The 15,605-nt window shown below is 34.9% G+C and overlaps 1 protein-coding gene across 11 annotated transcripts in view; it reads left to right on the forward strand.

The window, feature by feature from the left end:
• Positions 1–15,323, forward strand: part of LOC139982453 (uncharacterized) — a 564,762-nt gene extending 549,439 nt beyond the window's left edge. For all 11 annotated transcript variants that reach the window (XM_071995344.1, XM_071995338.1, XM_071995343.1 and 8 more), the window contains 6 exons: positions 2,082–2,234; positions 4,965–5,114; positions 7,645–7,882; positions 8,259–8,479; positions 8,817–8,881; positions 9,143–15,323. In XM_071995344.1, coding sequence (XP_071851445.1) covers positions 2,082–2,234; positions 4,965–5,114; positions 7,645–7,882; positions 8,259–8,281 — 564 coding nt within the window. In that variant the 3' untranslated portion in view covers positions 8,282–8,479; positions 8,817–8,881; positions 9,143–15,323. The remainder of the gene's footprint in view (positions 1–2,081; positions 2,235–4,964; positions 5,115–7,644; positions 7,883–8,258; positions 8,480–8,816; positions 8,882–9,142) is intronic.
• The last annotated feature ends 282 nt before the right edge of the window (positions 15,324–15,605 follow it).

The following is a 15,605-nucleotide window of genomic DNA, read 5'->3' on the forward strand; positions in this document are numbered from 1 at the left end:
ACGAAAAAGTTTTCATAAAAAGTAACTGATGTGCCTTATAATGTCCACACTTGATATGCATCCGTTCTTGGTAAAGACTGTTAGTTCTGCAAAATATTCAGTAAAAGAATTATTCATACGATTAATTAATAGCCTCTTATTAGTCATCACAAACGTGAACGATGGTCATATGTGTGACATTTATGGTCACGTGTGTGACAATGAAGTCCCAAGTTAAGCATTCAATAGACTAAATATTGTTAGCAGACTGGTTTGTTATGTGTGTGTGGTCTGACAACAGTAAAGCTCCATCCAATTAAATTGCAGCAACAATGTGGACTATGACTGTTATGTCATAAGTGTGACATTACAACAGTGTCATATGCAAATGAGAAAAGCCTCATCCATTGAAATTGCAGCAGCACTATGAACTTGGACTGTTGTTATGTCATGTGTGCATTGCATGACAACAGTGTTATATGCAAATGAACATCCATGAAAATGCAGAATGTCACACACGTGACCCAAATGTGTCACACACGTGACCCTCCAAAGTAGAAAACCATGGCAGTAAAACTGTTTTAAAGTACTTCCTATGGAATATCAACATCAGTGCTGTTCTGTGATCATTACTAGTGTCAACATTTGCACTGCAAATATTGCATATTATGGAATGAAAATTCAGAATGTCACGCACGTGACCCAACAATGTCACACACGTGACCGGATTTTTTTTTAGCTCATGTAGTATTATGCTATTTTTAGAATTTAAATATATAGGTTAAATGTCTTGTTGGAATGGAAACACGTTAAGGCAGAAACATGAACAATTATGGTTATCCAGTCCTGTTAGAAACTGAGGAATTTGTCAATGATTTTTGTGTGAAAAAAGGCCAGTTTCATTTCAGGTCACACAGGTGACGGACCTTTAAATGACCTCTGCCAGCACATGAATGTTCTGATTTTGGCAACGCTATATGGTTGTTTTTTGAGTTCCCTAGTGCATACTTAAGTACTGAAATCAACCCAACTTTCTTTACCTAAAAGTAGTTACTTAGTGGTAAAGTGCAAGTTTCCCCATTTTTCAGTCACACACGTGATCGAGAAAGGCCCTAATGAGCAATATTTGAGTGTGTGAACTGCTCTTAATATCCAAAATAATGAAGAAAGGTAATATTAAAAATAAATCATGTTAATTATTCTTTATATATTACAAAATAAGTTAATGTTTGTTTGCAAAATATCATTTATATCTAGCAGAAAGATGTATATTTAGCAATATAGCTCGCGATGGTTTGAAAGGTACTTTGGAGTCAAAAATCCAAAAAAAGCATGATGTTGCAGACTGGAGATTGATGGCAAATATCATACTCACAGCCCATCATGACTGTAAGGTACTTAATTGTTTTTAAGGAGCAACAATTTGGAGGTTCCTTTGCTAGTACAGTTAGTCAAATCAAGTCAACCACTTAACCAGTAGACACATGGATTTTCTCTTACCAGATGAAACAGACATGGGATAGTTTCTGCATGTAACATAGTAATCAGTCCAGTCTCCTTCTAAAATGTAGGCTGACATATATCAGATTGTGAACATAGCTGCTTAGACGTAGTTCTGATGAACATTTCTTCAGAGAAGATCAATTCTTTTCAGTAACACTTTAAACTCCTTGCTGGTTCTTTCTAGCAAAAGAAGTAAAAAAAAAACACCTCTTTACCACCAACTTTTGATTTGCTCTAAATACAAGGGACAAAGGTTTCAGGGCCTAAAATCCCCAAGAAGTGGCAATATATATTATCTGCAACTGCAGATATGACATACAATGTCGAAAGGATTTTAACCAGCTTTCTTCAGAAGTATGTCAATAATGTAAACTGTGTACAATTCTCTTCCAAATCAGCTGTTTGAGTAATGGGTTTTAGTTTCCATAAAATGGCAATTATATATCCACTGGGAGGATTTGTGATTCTTGTAAGTACTAATTGCCCATGAAACATTATCCTACTATTAGGTTGGCGTATCAAGCACTATACCATAGAATAACAATCATTCTTGTGAGTAATTACAAAAATAATGTTAAAGACTCACCTTCTCATTTCAGGAAATATCTTTTACAAGGGTTGCCACTTCCAAGGGAGGTTTCTGCATATTTGATTTAAACATCAAGGAAGGTACACATGAGAGGCACAACTGTAAATGTCACTTTAAGGCTGGGCAGGGATCAGAGCTTGTGGAATTACACTTTATTCTTAAGGTAAAGAATGTTTGGAATAATTTACAGTAAATATTAGTTTAGTTGTAACATTCCTGGTCAAAATAGCTTCTTATAATAAAAGATGTTTCTACTCATTTCATAGCTTATACCTTGATTTCTAGAAGAAAGTAGTCTCTTGATTGATATTGAATATGTAATTTGCAATTTGCATGTAAGAAGGAAGCTAGGTCCATTTGATGAAGGCGGTAGGCTCTCAGTTAACAAATCAGTTAAATTAACAATACATTACTGAATGCAAATATGAAAGTGAAACTCTGTTGATATTAACATGAATTTACAGTCGTGACATAGTTTTCATAATTGTCATTAGACGTGATTGGATAACAACTTGAAGGTGAGATAAAAGGAATGAAACCAGGAGAAACAATAAATGATTGAAAAAGGAAGAGGGAATTCAGTGAACAAACTGCTAGGAACAACAAACTGCTTTAAAGTGGAAACTTAGCGATGAGAGGAATGTAATGAATAGCATGTATAATGTAATCGTTACTTTGTATGCAGAGAACTGATCGGGACCTAAAAACGGAAACACTTAGATGAAGTTTTGTTATTTCCAAAGATGGAAATATAAATGTCACAAAGGTCTTACACATTTACGATGATCAGATAAAGACATACAAGCATATGAAAATATTGAGCTCATTAAATAGTTTCAAATTGTAAACTTGAAATTGTTTTCTTTTGTTCCTTGCTAGTGACCAGATTTAATCTATGTGGTGGAAATGGCTATTTGTTATGCTGTCATATGATATATTCTCCTAATTGCTGAACACGCCAATTTTTCCTGTGACTTAAGTCAGACCGGACTCACATTTTCCGTGACTTGTTGATGTGACTTGACAACAAATGAACAGTTGCTTGATATGACTTGACTTGCTTGTACAATGACTTGTGACTTGCTTTAAAAATAGTGGAATATTTTTAATGGAATTTATTAGAGTAGACACTACGAATTTGTTAGAAATTGGGAGCAAATACTCTGCCCAATTGAAACAAATAATCAGTGTATTTTGTTCTTACACGTACACTTATGAAGGAAGACACATGTTGTGCATTGCAGCATTGTCTAAACATTTAGCATTTTAAACTGTTTTCTGGCATATCCTAACTTGCTGAATTTTGGTGTAGACTATAAATTTAGAATAGTATTTTTCTTTAGAAAACTTAGCATTGAAACATCTGGGAAACCTTGACTACACCAAGTAATGTTGAGAAGAATATTTTGCAGCTGATGATATTGCATCATTAATATTGTAATATAAAATTGCTACATATGTCTTAAAGCAGGACATGTTTTCATCATTCATCGTCTGTTTTCTCAAATAAGCTTTATTATTTACTGAAACATACATATCAATGAGGTTTTTTTTACGGGAGGGGGGGGGGGTAGTAGAGTGGGGCATGAAGTATGCAGACTGTTTAAGAAAATTAATATGAGGAGTGACAAATATAGTTGCTGAGGTTTATTCAATACGGGGTTGATTGTTATAAGGGTTGATATTAAAATGGTGGTACATAGGCAGGGGTCAATCGCACATACCTCTAAGGGGTTAAAAATCAATGCAACTCCCCTTCCCCAACCCTTACATTTTGGCAGACAAAAAATTAAAAGTCACGATGGTCCTATACATGTGACCAATATGCACAGTCCAACCTGAACAGTTGAAAATTGAAAATCTTCAAAACACTAAAATAGATAAAATGTTGTGCTTTTTACCCAAACATTTCTCCTCCACGTAAACCCCCTTTCTATGACAATAGAACTGTATAATAATTAGTAGCTATATATATATATATATATATATATATATAGTATATTATTATATGTTTCCTTGTCCCTTCGAGGCTTTGGATTCCATGGTTCGCCATTTCGTTCTATCCTCCGCTGTACGTGCCAGTTCGTGTAGGCTTTTTCCTGTCCAATTCCGGATGTCTGCCAACCACGTGTTCCTTGGTCTCCCTCTTTTCCTTTTGCTCCCCACCTTCCCTTAAAGGAGTTGTTTCTGAAGCTCATTCGATCGCAAGATGTGGCCCATATACTGCATCTTTCTGTTTTTCAGCTCTGATAGTAGCTTCCTACCTATATATATATATATCTATATATCTATATATGTATATATATATATATATATATTTCCTTTATATATATGTAGGAAACATATATATATACCGCATACCAGCAAAAATAACCTGTTGGCCTATAATTTTTGATATGTTTAATGCCTATACCTATATTATGACCATGTAAGTTGCTTTTATATTTGACTTGTAACTTGAACTGAAATGAGAAACATTGACTTCTGACATAATTTGACTTGCAATAAAATCAATGACTTGTGATCGACTTGACCTACTGAAATAACTTTTACATGTGAATTAACTAAAGAAACATTAATTTGTGACTTGATTTGACTTGCAATGAAGTCAATGACCTGTGATAGACTTGACCTGCTAATATAAAATTTACCTGTGACTTTACTTGACTTAAAAAACATAAATATGTGATTGATTTGATTTGTGATAAAATCAAATGACCTGTTTTACTCTTGACCTGATGAAGCCAAATCTACCTGTTACTTGACTTGAATTGAGAAACATTGACTGTTGTATTTATGTGACCAAAATTTGACTTGTTTGATCAAACAATTTAAAGTTCAATGTACAAGTTTAACATATTTATTAACATTTTTCTTGTTTTTTTGATGACAGGATGGAGAAGAAGATTCTGCAGCCAGCAGTTCTGATAAATTAGTTGATGCGGGACTATCTCAGTCACAGAAGGGGACTTGTGATGAAAGTCAACCTGTCAAACAACCCCTAGAAAACATTGATCTAAAAGCCAGCACAGAAAGTCTCATGGTAATAATTTACATAAACAAGATTCTGTTGTCCTAAAAAAAAGTCTTCTTTAGAACATATAACACAATTTGGTGCTTTACAGTTTGTCCATACTGGCCCTTAAGGCATACCTACTTTGATGTTCAAGTTCAATGGTTTGCTTGTATGATATTACATCATGATTTATTTCTACTAAAATTCTTGTCATCTAGTACTGATGCTATTGTATAATAACTAATTTTAATGAAGTATGTGCTTGCTGCAATTAGATGTATGAGACTGAAATGTTAGAATAGTGAAAGCAGTAACTTATACAGATATTTGACAGCATACGACCAAGCCCTCATGAATCCGCGCCATGATTTATGAGAGAGTTTTTCAAATTAGAGTGCGTCAATTAAATGCTGTCTGTGAGCCTTTTGCCAACAATTTGAAATGCTCATAGCTGACACACATGTTAGCAACTTATGCACACGAAGGATACAGCCGACACAATGTTGGTTCATAAATCAACCTTTGGAGATTACATACAATAAATTAAGTACTAAGCACAACTTTTAACAGCTTCAACCATTGTCTTGTGCATAGATTTTAGTCTTGGGTCCAGCTTCAGTTTCCCTGAGTATGTAAAGTGGAAGTGAGTGTACAAACTTCAATGCAATTACGTAAATTTGAGTTTTTTGGGGTTCTATATGATTAGATTTCTTTACCTCAAGAATTGTTTATGGTTATCAAAAGTTCCAATAAATAATTTATATTATCATTTTCATTGGATCCTTTGTTCCCTCGGAGACTTAATTAGTTGGAAATGCACAATTCAAATGATTGACCGGGCACGTTTCTTCTCACCGCTTTGTCAAATTCCAAACGCCTTGTAAACTCGCAAGGTAGAGGTTGAATGAATTCTCATATGTAGCACATGGATGCATGTTATTGAGTAGATGAAAACTTTGTTTTGAGTTCAAAGGCCATTTGAGGTCAACAGAGGTCAAAATATCTGAACACTTTTGTAAGCTATCAAATTCAAAATGGAATGCTTGGATATACTAATGGAGTCCAAGTACTCTTTTGTTTCTTCAGAGGTCAAAGGCAATTTAAGGTGGTTAGCTCCAAACATGTCACAGTATATACTTAAACAACTGCAGGTGAAAACTGTAGTTGGGTGATTGTTGCCCCATAATGTTACTACCTGTATTTAGCCAAAGCAATATTTATAGATGCTATACCTTCCTCCGGAAGGTTGCACATTTCTCAATGGCTTTTCTGTAAACCAATGTTGAGGAAGGGGTGATTGCATCATTCTTTTTCATATATTACATGGGATGGGGAAATGTCTATTTCACCCTTGAGGCTACTTGCAAATTTTACCATAGTGGTAACCATTTCGAAAACATACTGGTAGGTCCCCAGGTCTATATTTCAGAGAGACAAAACATTCAGCGCTCAAAATATCTGACAACCCGGTGACAGGCAACATTGAGTCTTAATTGCCAAAATGAGATTAAGAGCAGCAATATAACAGATCTAATACCTTCTTACAAAATGACTCCCAGACCATTATTTTAATTTTGAGCCCCATATCTCTGACACCTGGCAATCCTTTATATCACTACCTGTCACATGATTTGAACTTTACTCTTTAAAGTGGCTGAGATAGTTTTCCACTGAAACTGCTGTCGTCAACTTTCAGAAGTGATTTACTTTTGCAATGATCAAGTTATCTGAGACTCTTTTCTGATCTTCTGGTGCTTGACTTAAGGACACATTTTCCTAAGTTGCTCTATCGATCAGGTGATTCCATATATAAACCTATACTCCAGTACACAAAATAAGGAGACACACAAGTCATATTGTGCTTATTCTTAGAAGGCTGTATGCCATTTGTATGTGTTTTATCTGCAATCATGCAAGATGAAGAAATGCGCCCAGAACGAGCACATTGCAAACATTTTGAATAAAATCACACGAGCATTGTGCGTGGTGGCACACTGCCATTCCTTCCAGTAATATGCAAGGGCTACATGGTGTAATGTGCAACTAGAACATCTGTTGTATATAAATTGAGTGTGCTACACACTTTCGGTTGAGTGGTGACTCACAACTTGTCACAAATTGATTGTTTCATAATGTTCTCAATGTTCTCTTTCTGGACGCGTTCAAATGAGTTGGGGAAGCTTTACAGATTATTTTCATCACATATGAGAGACTTCTAGCCAGTGACAACCATTACAGTGAATAAAGTCACCGTAGTTGCCTTATTGGGGATATTCACAAACTGCTTTACGTGACTCCACTCTTGCAATTTAGTGACTCATGACGCGCATGTTAACTATGCCATTCTGTATCATGCTTTAATATATATAAACGATGTACAGCAGGTGTTAGTTATAGTATATTTTGTAATTAAACAATAATTGGAACACAATGGATTCATATTACTTTACTCTGTAATCAGTTAATCAATACTTATTAACATTATATAACCAGGGGACCTGATAGAGAACTGATGTAGTTTGTGTATGTTCTACTCATGTATTTAATCATATTACAGGATCTCTCCGGGAAAATTCCAAACGAATGGAAAAATGTAGGTAGAATTCTTGGACTAAAGGACCCAGAGCTTTGTATACTTGAGAGAGATAATAACAACCAGGGACTCAAGGAAGCTGTTTATCAGATGTTGCGGACTTGGAAACACAGCAATGGCAGTAAAGCCACATATAGAGTACTGGGAGAGGCATTATTAGCAGTTGGCCGCAGAGACCTGCAAGAGATACTGTACAAACAGGGTAAATTTTGAATTTTATACCTCAAAGGAACGTACTAGCAATAAAATATATAACTGTTTCATACATAAAACTACTTTCTGCTACAGAAACCGACTTTACCATTTAAAGTAAACTTGATTTCCTTCTGCAACATTAAAACAGCAAATAAACTGTTTAGAATCTCACTTTAACAACTTTCACATTAATGAAGTGGACAGACCCCCCCCCCCCCTTGCCTGTGTAGGGTATTCTGTATCATTTCATATTCACAAAAAGCATTTTGAAAGTGTTTATATTGATCAAGAAAAGCCATTCTGCATTAAAATATATTGTTGTCTCTTACATATAGAACAATTAATATCATTAAATATTTGTTTTCCCCATCTCAACTGTTCAGCTGGTATCAAACAAGAAAGCTAATGAGTGGATGGAAACAGGCGGTTATTCATACTGAGGTAAAAGCGTCCAATATCCAGCCAATCTGTTCTGCTTGTCGGACGTTAGCGATCTCACAACTGCTCATTTCTTGGAGGAAGAAATCCGATAGTGAGACAACTTGTAGTAATCTTTACAAACAATGGACAGATCCTTGTAGGAAAGAAAATATATTAAGTCAAGGTGAGTACATTTTTAACATTGTAACTATGATAACTCACATTTGAAATATTTAAAATGGGAGCTGAGAGTACCTGACTTGAATGGATGAGAGAAAATAATAGTAACAAACCTAAAGCTCTCTTAAAGCAATGATCACATTTTACAGTTGCGTATCAACTTTCATTTACTTTTTAGTTATTTGTAAATTTCAGCTTCTGGACTGATATTGATATCATTCATAACATATCAATGATAGACTTGCATTTTTAATGAGCTACCATCATAATTACAGCTATGAATATGCATATCAGTTTTCGCGTCTTTATGTTAAAAACATTTATATCATTGATCATTTCAGAGTTCCCGATTAAGTTTGACTGGATCAGAGATCTCTATTGGAATTGGAAATAATATTCAAACAAGGTACAAAAGATTCCCACATTTTCACTGTTTGAACTATTTCTGGTCTCATTACTAATAACCAGGATTGTTTGGTCTTCCACCGCTAGTTACAAGACCGTCTCAAATCATCTTGTCATCATATATATTAGTTAAATCTCAACAGTCAGATATCAAACATGGGTTTTGCCATTAGTATAATGTTAGTAGTTCTTACCAAATTTCATTACAAAGTTATGTTGATGCAACTGCTTAGTAATATGTTTTATTGTTTTTTTTTTATAGATGCTTACATGATATCATTAAATGTAACCCCCTGGGATGTTTCTTTCTGCATATCCTACACTGTTGCGATGTGTATATAACAGCTGTATCCAAGCACTTTCGAAAGCATTGTGATCTTCATATGTTATGCCAGGTATGCATTGTGCATGTTTTACACTGCTTTTGAGACATTGTTTCTTCTTACCCAAATCTGCGACAGCTAAGTCAGTAGAGCTAAATTTACGCGATTCGCTAAGATTGCAAAGTTACATATATGCAGTGTCTTTCCAAATAATATTGACTGATGTACCTCAATTCAAGAAGGATTTTGATTAAAGGTTCTTGACCTACTTGATTTAACTAAGCCATTTTACACTTTTCGCCATTATCTATTACCAATGTCCTGTTTACCGTTAACTCTCTTCTGGGTTCATGTGTCAAAATTAGTCTGGTTATTCAACATTTTTTGGATGCTTCTTTTTCATTATTTCTTTTATTTGTTAAATCTAATAGTGGAATGACTCCATTTAATTGAGTTTGGTGACAATAGCTTTACTATGAAACCTTTGTCAAATGCAAAAAATATCAAGCCAGCTTGATAATTGACCAACAGGATCATTGTCAATAATTTATGAGAAAGTTGTAGCATTACCTGGTGAATTAAATGTCCCTAAATATATTTCAATGTGATTAAATGTTGCTAAAAGCACCAGATAAAAGAAAAACAGATCTCAATGATCACCAGATACGAAATAAGTCAAACCAACAGGCACAGCTTTAAATGACCAATTACAAAAAACATTATATATGAGGTCAGTTAGTCGTTCTCATTTCTCATAATTCAATTTGGATTTCTATACAGTGAAGAAGAAAAGATGATGTTGACTTGAATTCCAGAAGTTTCAGACAGCATTTAAATTTGCTAGAAACGGCCATCAATGGATAAGTGAACAGACAAGATATGTAACCATTGAAAGTATTCTACATGAGAAGCTGCGGTATAGTATTTAATTATAGCAGAGACAAAGAGCAGGCATCACCCACCTGAGTAACACCAATACATCTATGGTTAAGAATGAATCCAAGGGTATGGTGGGTATTGAGTTGTGGGGACACTGAGATCATTGGTGGAACATCTATGGCTACAGAGCACTACCGTGACGACCACATAATGTTTGGACCAGATGTGGGGACACTGAGACCATTGGTGGAGAATATATTCCTTTAGAACACTACTGTGATGACTACCTTTTGTTTGTACTAGTAGTTGTTTCAGAGCCAGGATGTTGAAGATTTCATATTTTGCACGAATTTCAAATTGTAGTTTTACATGGAGAAAAGTTGTAATTATTCCAGGCATTTATTGATCGAAAACATCTAGAATTAAGCGTATATTATCAAATAATGAATAATAGAGGGCAATTCACAGAGTTGTGTATCTAATTCCAAAATTACTTCAATAAATAATTGCTTCTGGTCTATATAACAGCTTTTATACATTTTTGGTGAACGTTACAAGTCTGTTCAACATTTTTCCTTGTTTTCAAAGCAGAAAATCTTTTTTTTTTTGCTTTAATTGACCCCGCCTTTCTTTTGAAGAGTTCTTCAGGCATACTTCCCTAGCATGGGGCACCTTCCCACCATATTTAAAGGATTCGTCTTCCTGAAAGGCAAAAGATCAACCACCGCAAAACACACGATCAACCAAATTCCTACGAATATGTGCGCAAACACAATTTATGTTGCATCACCATTAAGTGTATTAAGAAATCTTGTTGTGAAACCCATGTGCATGCTGTTATGTGGATGTACCTGTTTGTGTTTAAGAAGTATAGAAGTCAGCAATTTAGCATGCTCTTTACCAAATGTTTGATTATATACCCAAAGATTTGCTATATTGCCTTGGCAATTGATGCTAAAACTTTTGACTATAACCTAAGTTACATAATGTGATAGTTTGTATCATATTCAAACCAGTGAAGGTTGCAAGTCAAATCAATGTTTCCCCTGGGAGTGAGAGCAAACAGTTCTATCTTTTTTTACCTTTCAACCTGACTGTTCAAGTTTGTTGCCATAGCAACCACATATTTTGAGATTACTTGACATACCTATTATACCTTTGAAGGGTTCATGTCAATTCAATACTTCCTGTTTGTAGTTATATAGCAAAAAGTAACTTTTTGAGTAATATGATATTTGACCTTTGATGTTGGCCTTTGTCCTCAGTTACCACGGTAACCACATTTTTTATAGCACTTGACATATTCATTATACCTGTGATTGATAATGTAATACTTTGTATTGCAGTTATAACAAATCCAATACATATGACTAGGTTGCATCCTTCTGTGTTCCTTGTCATAACCAGACAAAAGATTGTGCAGCATCGAGTGTGGTGTTAAATGCCCATAGTGTACGTCAGAACATCAGCTGCAGCATCTATTTCCTTATGATATGATCTTGCTTTCTGAAGTAAATTGACAATTTTTCTAAATTTTTCACTTGCAAGGTAACCTTTCTTTGTAGATTCCCACATCCAATATATATATATATATATATATATGAGACTTTGAAATAAACGTTGTTTCATCTGTGAGCATGCTGTCAATAACTTTCTCATAAATGTTCCTGCAAATAACCTTTGTTTTGGTAAAAAGAGACCTCCACATTTGAGGGGGAATGATAACATCACTCTATTCTCAAGAAAAAATATATTAGCCGTTTTATAGTACCTGCATCAGGTAGGCCTATTTTTTCAAGCAACATTTCTACAACTGGGTTCTTAATAATAATATGCTTTGGACGCTAAATCATCCCTACACGTAGAGTATTTGTGAAGAGATATTTTACTCTATCGACCTTTATTTGCAAAATTGGTACTAAAATTTCTGCCCACATCACACTCTTGAGGTACTGAACTGAAACTTGGTTGGTTGGTTTGACCATTGAGCTGCATTCTCTCTGGTATGTGCATCGGCATAAGATGAAGTGCCTTGTGTGACTTACGACGTCAGAGATCAAATGACTAAACACAGTATTTTGTCCATTATGCAAAATGGCAAAGCCCTCAAACCTACGTGGGATATCAGACTCTGTGACACAAAATAATTTCGGCCAATATGCGCGTGTTAGAATGATAAAAGCGCCAAAACCCATCAAACTCATGTAGGATGTCACAGACTATGCCTAAAGTGCATTAATTATTCCAAAGCACCAAAGGTAATGATCAAAGAGGTCAAATGTCAAGATTGGCTAAATTTGAACGAATAAGCGTTTTGCTAATGATAGACCTCAAATTTGGTGGGTATGTGCCTGGGTATAGGATGCAGTACCTCTGTAACTAATGACGTTACTTGTGTCAAAGGCCAAATGACCAAATACCAATTCGGTCATTACAGGCGTATGAAATTGACAAAAGGGAGGAAATTCCCAAAATTTACGGGTATCAGTCTATAGTCACAATGCATTATGTAAAATGCTAAAGATCATGTTATCAATGCTCAAATGCGATGGACATCAAACTGGTGGGCATGTGCCTATGCGTGAGATGTAGTGTCACATATGACTTATAACATCCTAGGGTCAGAATCCAACGTCAAATAACCAAAATATAGCATTTTGGCCATTGCACTCACATTTAAAAATGTTAAATATTGTTATGACCCACTTTGACCTACACAAACAGTGGTTATGATTCCGTCACGTGACAGCATTTTGATAATAAATCTTTCTCAAGTATTCTTAATACTGTGACTGTCTGCTTGTTAATGCTTATTGTCTTGGTAGAAGAATGGGAGAATCAAACTTTCATAAAATGATAATTTCAATTGCTGTAAAAACACATCCTGTTAACTGGAGACTTTAGGTATTTCCATTGGAAGCATTTATGTTGTGGGTTCATAGAACATTTATTAAGGTTGCATTGAACACATTATGGGTGGGAAGGTAATAGAGTTGTGGAAGAGTATATGATAACAATCAGTAAGAATAAGAAACGAGATGTGAAGTATGTAGACACTTTTACTAAAGTACTCAATTAAATGCTCTACCCATGTTATTTCAAATAAAACAAACATATTTTGTCCATCTCATTTGTAAGTTATGGTCAGGGAAACAAGGTGTTGGTAGGGTACATAATCAACCTTCACTCTCGTATGTACACTTATACACTTTCTGATGCAAGACACTGGTGGCACTCTTTTTTTCTTCTTTTTTTTCTTGCTTTTTAAGATTTCAACTAATTTTAATTGATTTGATGACATAAGGTACTGTCACTTGTTGAATTATGTGCGAAATTTACCAACAGCTATCTGAGCAATTAAAGGCTTACAGTGCTTTACCAAGTAAACGCTGTGTGTTCATACACAAATCATATATAATTTATATGTATTTTTTCTGCATGTAACAAAATCTAAAGATATATCTTTCATATTCTGGGGTATCGTGAAAGGAAGTCAAGTGATGTAAAAACAATGAGGAGGGGGCATGTTTGGCCTTGAAAGGGTTAAAGATTGAGCCATATTACACAAACATTCATTTCATTTATATATATTTTGTAGTGTATATGCTTTGACAGTCAAGTGTAAGACGGCAGGGGAAAATGTGGTGATAAATACACCATCGATAAGAATCGGTAAAGATGCAGATTTGAAAGAAATCAAACAGATAAGGTAAACAGAAGAAATAAGTTGAGGAGTATCGTACTTACGTGTGCATTTAAACAAGAATTCTGCATCTCTGATCTCTTAATTATTATATACATTGGACGCTTGTCTGTTTTTCTTTTTCAGTGAATACTTTCAGAGACTTAGAAGATTGTAAAAATTATTCAAGATAAACAAAGAATTAGGTGAAGTGGAAGCGTAGTGGTTGAAGATTGAGGAAAGTGTGGAGAAAACTGTTAGAGGGATAGGAAAATTGTCACTGATGAAAATGTGCTCCGAAACCATATATATTTGTAAATAGTACTTTAAATAATTTAAGTTGTCAGTTCCCTTGGGTGCCTCAATTGCCATCTACATACACCCACCTACTTCTTCTGCCTTTGTTTAGAATGCAAATGGAAATTACATTATGATGTGTGGTTGCAGGAAAAGTACATATTGAAACGGTGTACAACGAAAAGGGTATGAAAATGGTCATTGACGCAATGTCGTATTAGAAACCATTTGCCCGTTTCAGCTACTTCCAATAACTTAACTCGCCATTACTAGCTTTTAGTATTTGTCTTTAATGAGATTCCTGTCAAAGTTTTGAGATTCCTGTCAAAGTTTTGGTAGCAATTAATTGGAAGATTAAAGTATCGGTGAATTATTCACAGTTAATAAAAAAGGTCTAGTAATAGTGTAAGATGGTCAGCTCTTACATAAAAAATGTTGTACCATAGTTTTAATTGTTTATTAGTGCACTGTGCAGTGCTCACTTTACAGAGGGATATACATTTGTACAGTATATTCGTATGATGTCATGTGGCAGCAAAAGGGTGGGATTAACACCTCTCTCTTCTGGGTTGCTAGGCAACTATCTTGTTCTACCTGGAAATTAGCCCTCACAGGAAATGGGGTCTGTGTGTATATATTATAGGAACAAAGGAGTTTTGTGAGGGGTATAGGGAGTCAGGCAGTTGGCTATGAGTATTGGAGCAAGGCAGTTGCGAAAGAAGGGAAAGATTGGTTTAATGGCTGGATAGTTTGTTTTAAACCTTAATTTACATAGTTCAAGTTACTGTAGTTCTTATTATTTTATGGAAGTTGTAATATATTCAACTGACAGTCTGGGACACTATTTTCTATAAAGGATGTTATTTTACAATAAGGGATATTCTGGGACACCATCACTTGTAGAGGACATTTTTTTACTACAAACGATATTGACATTATTTTACTGAAAGGATACCCTGGAACACTAATTCATATAAATTAAAGGATACTATATTGTTGGGATCGGACATTCATAATACCATTTATTGTGTTCAACTATACTGATGTCGTGGAATATCTGATGTCGTGGAAGACCTGGTGTCGTAGAATACCTGATGTCACCAGCAGGCCAACTCACCAGAACAAACTTTTAAATTAAGTGTATTTACTTAAACATTTGGGTGCGCACCTCACACTGTAAGTTATTTTATTTAATTATTTGACTAGGCCCAGATCAGCTATATATTGTTTGTTATTCATAATTATAATTTCTTTTGATCCAATCCAGTTGAGTTCTCCATGTTTTAATGTGTCTTGCTTTGTGTTTGGTCATCACACCAAACCCAAAGTTCTCTGATTAAGAACAAATATTTATTTTCAGTGGCTAACGCCCTTACACGAGGTTTTGATTACTATTTCATCATCCTGGGTTTCCTATTGTGTTCAACTTTCTGCTGGGGCTAGAAATCTTCTTTCCATATTTTACTATAAACTGTCTATATTCCTTCTCTCTTTCAACGCCCTTTCATCTGATATGGAATCATATTAATGTGTTACTCAAGCAG

Source organism: Apostichopus japonicus, chromosome 16 (assembly GCF_037975245.1).
Source record: "Apostichopus japonicus isolate 1M-3 chromosome 16, ASM3797524v1, whole genome shotgun sequence".
Taxonomy (NCBI): Eukaryota; Metazoa; Echinodermata; class Holothuroidea; order Aspidochirotida; family Stichopodidae; genus Apostichopus; species Apostichopus japonicus.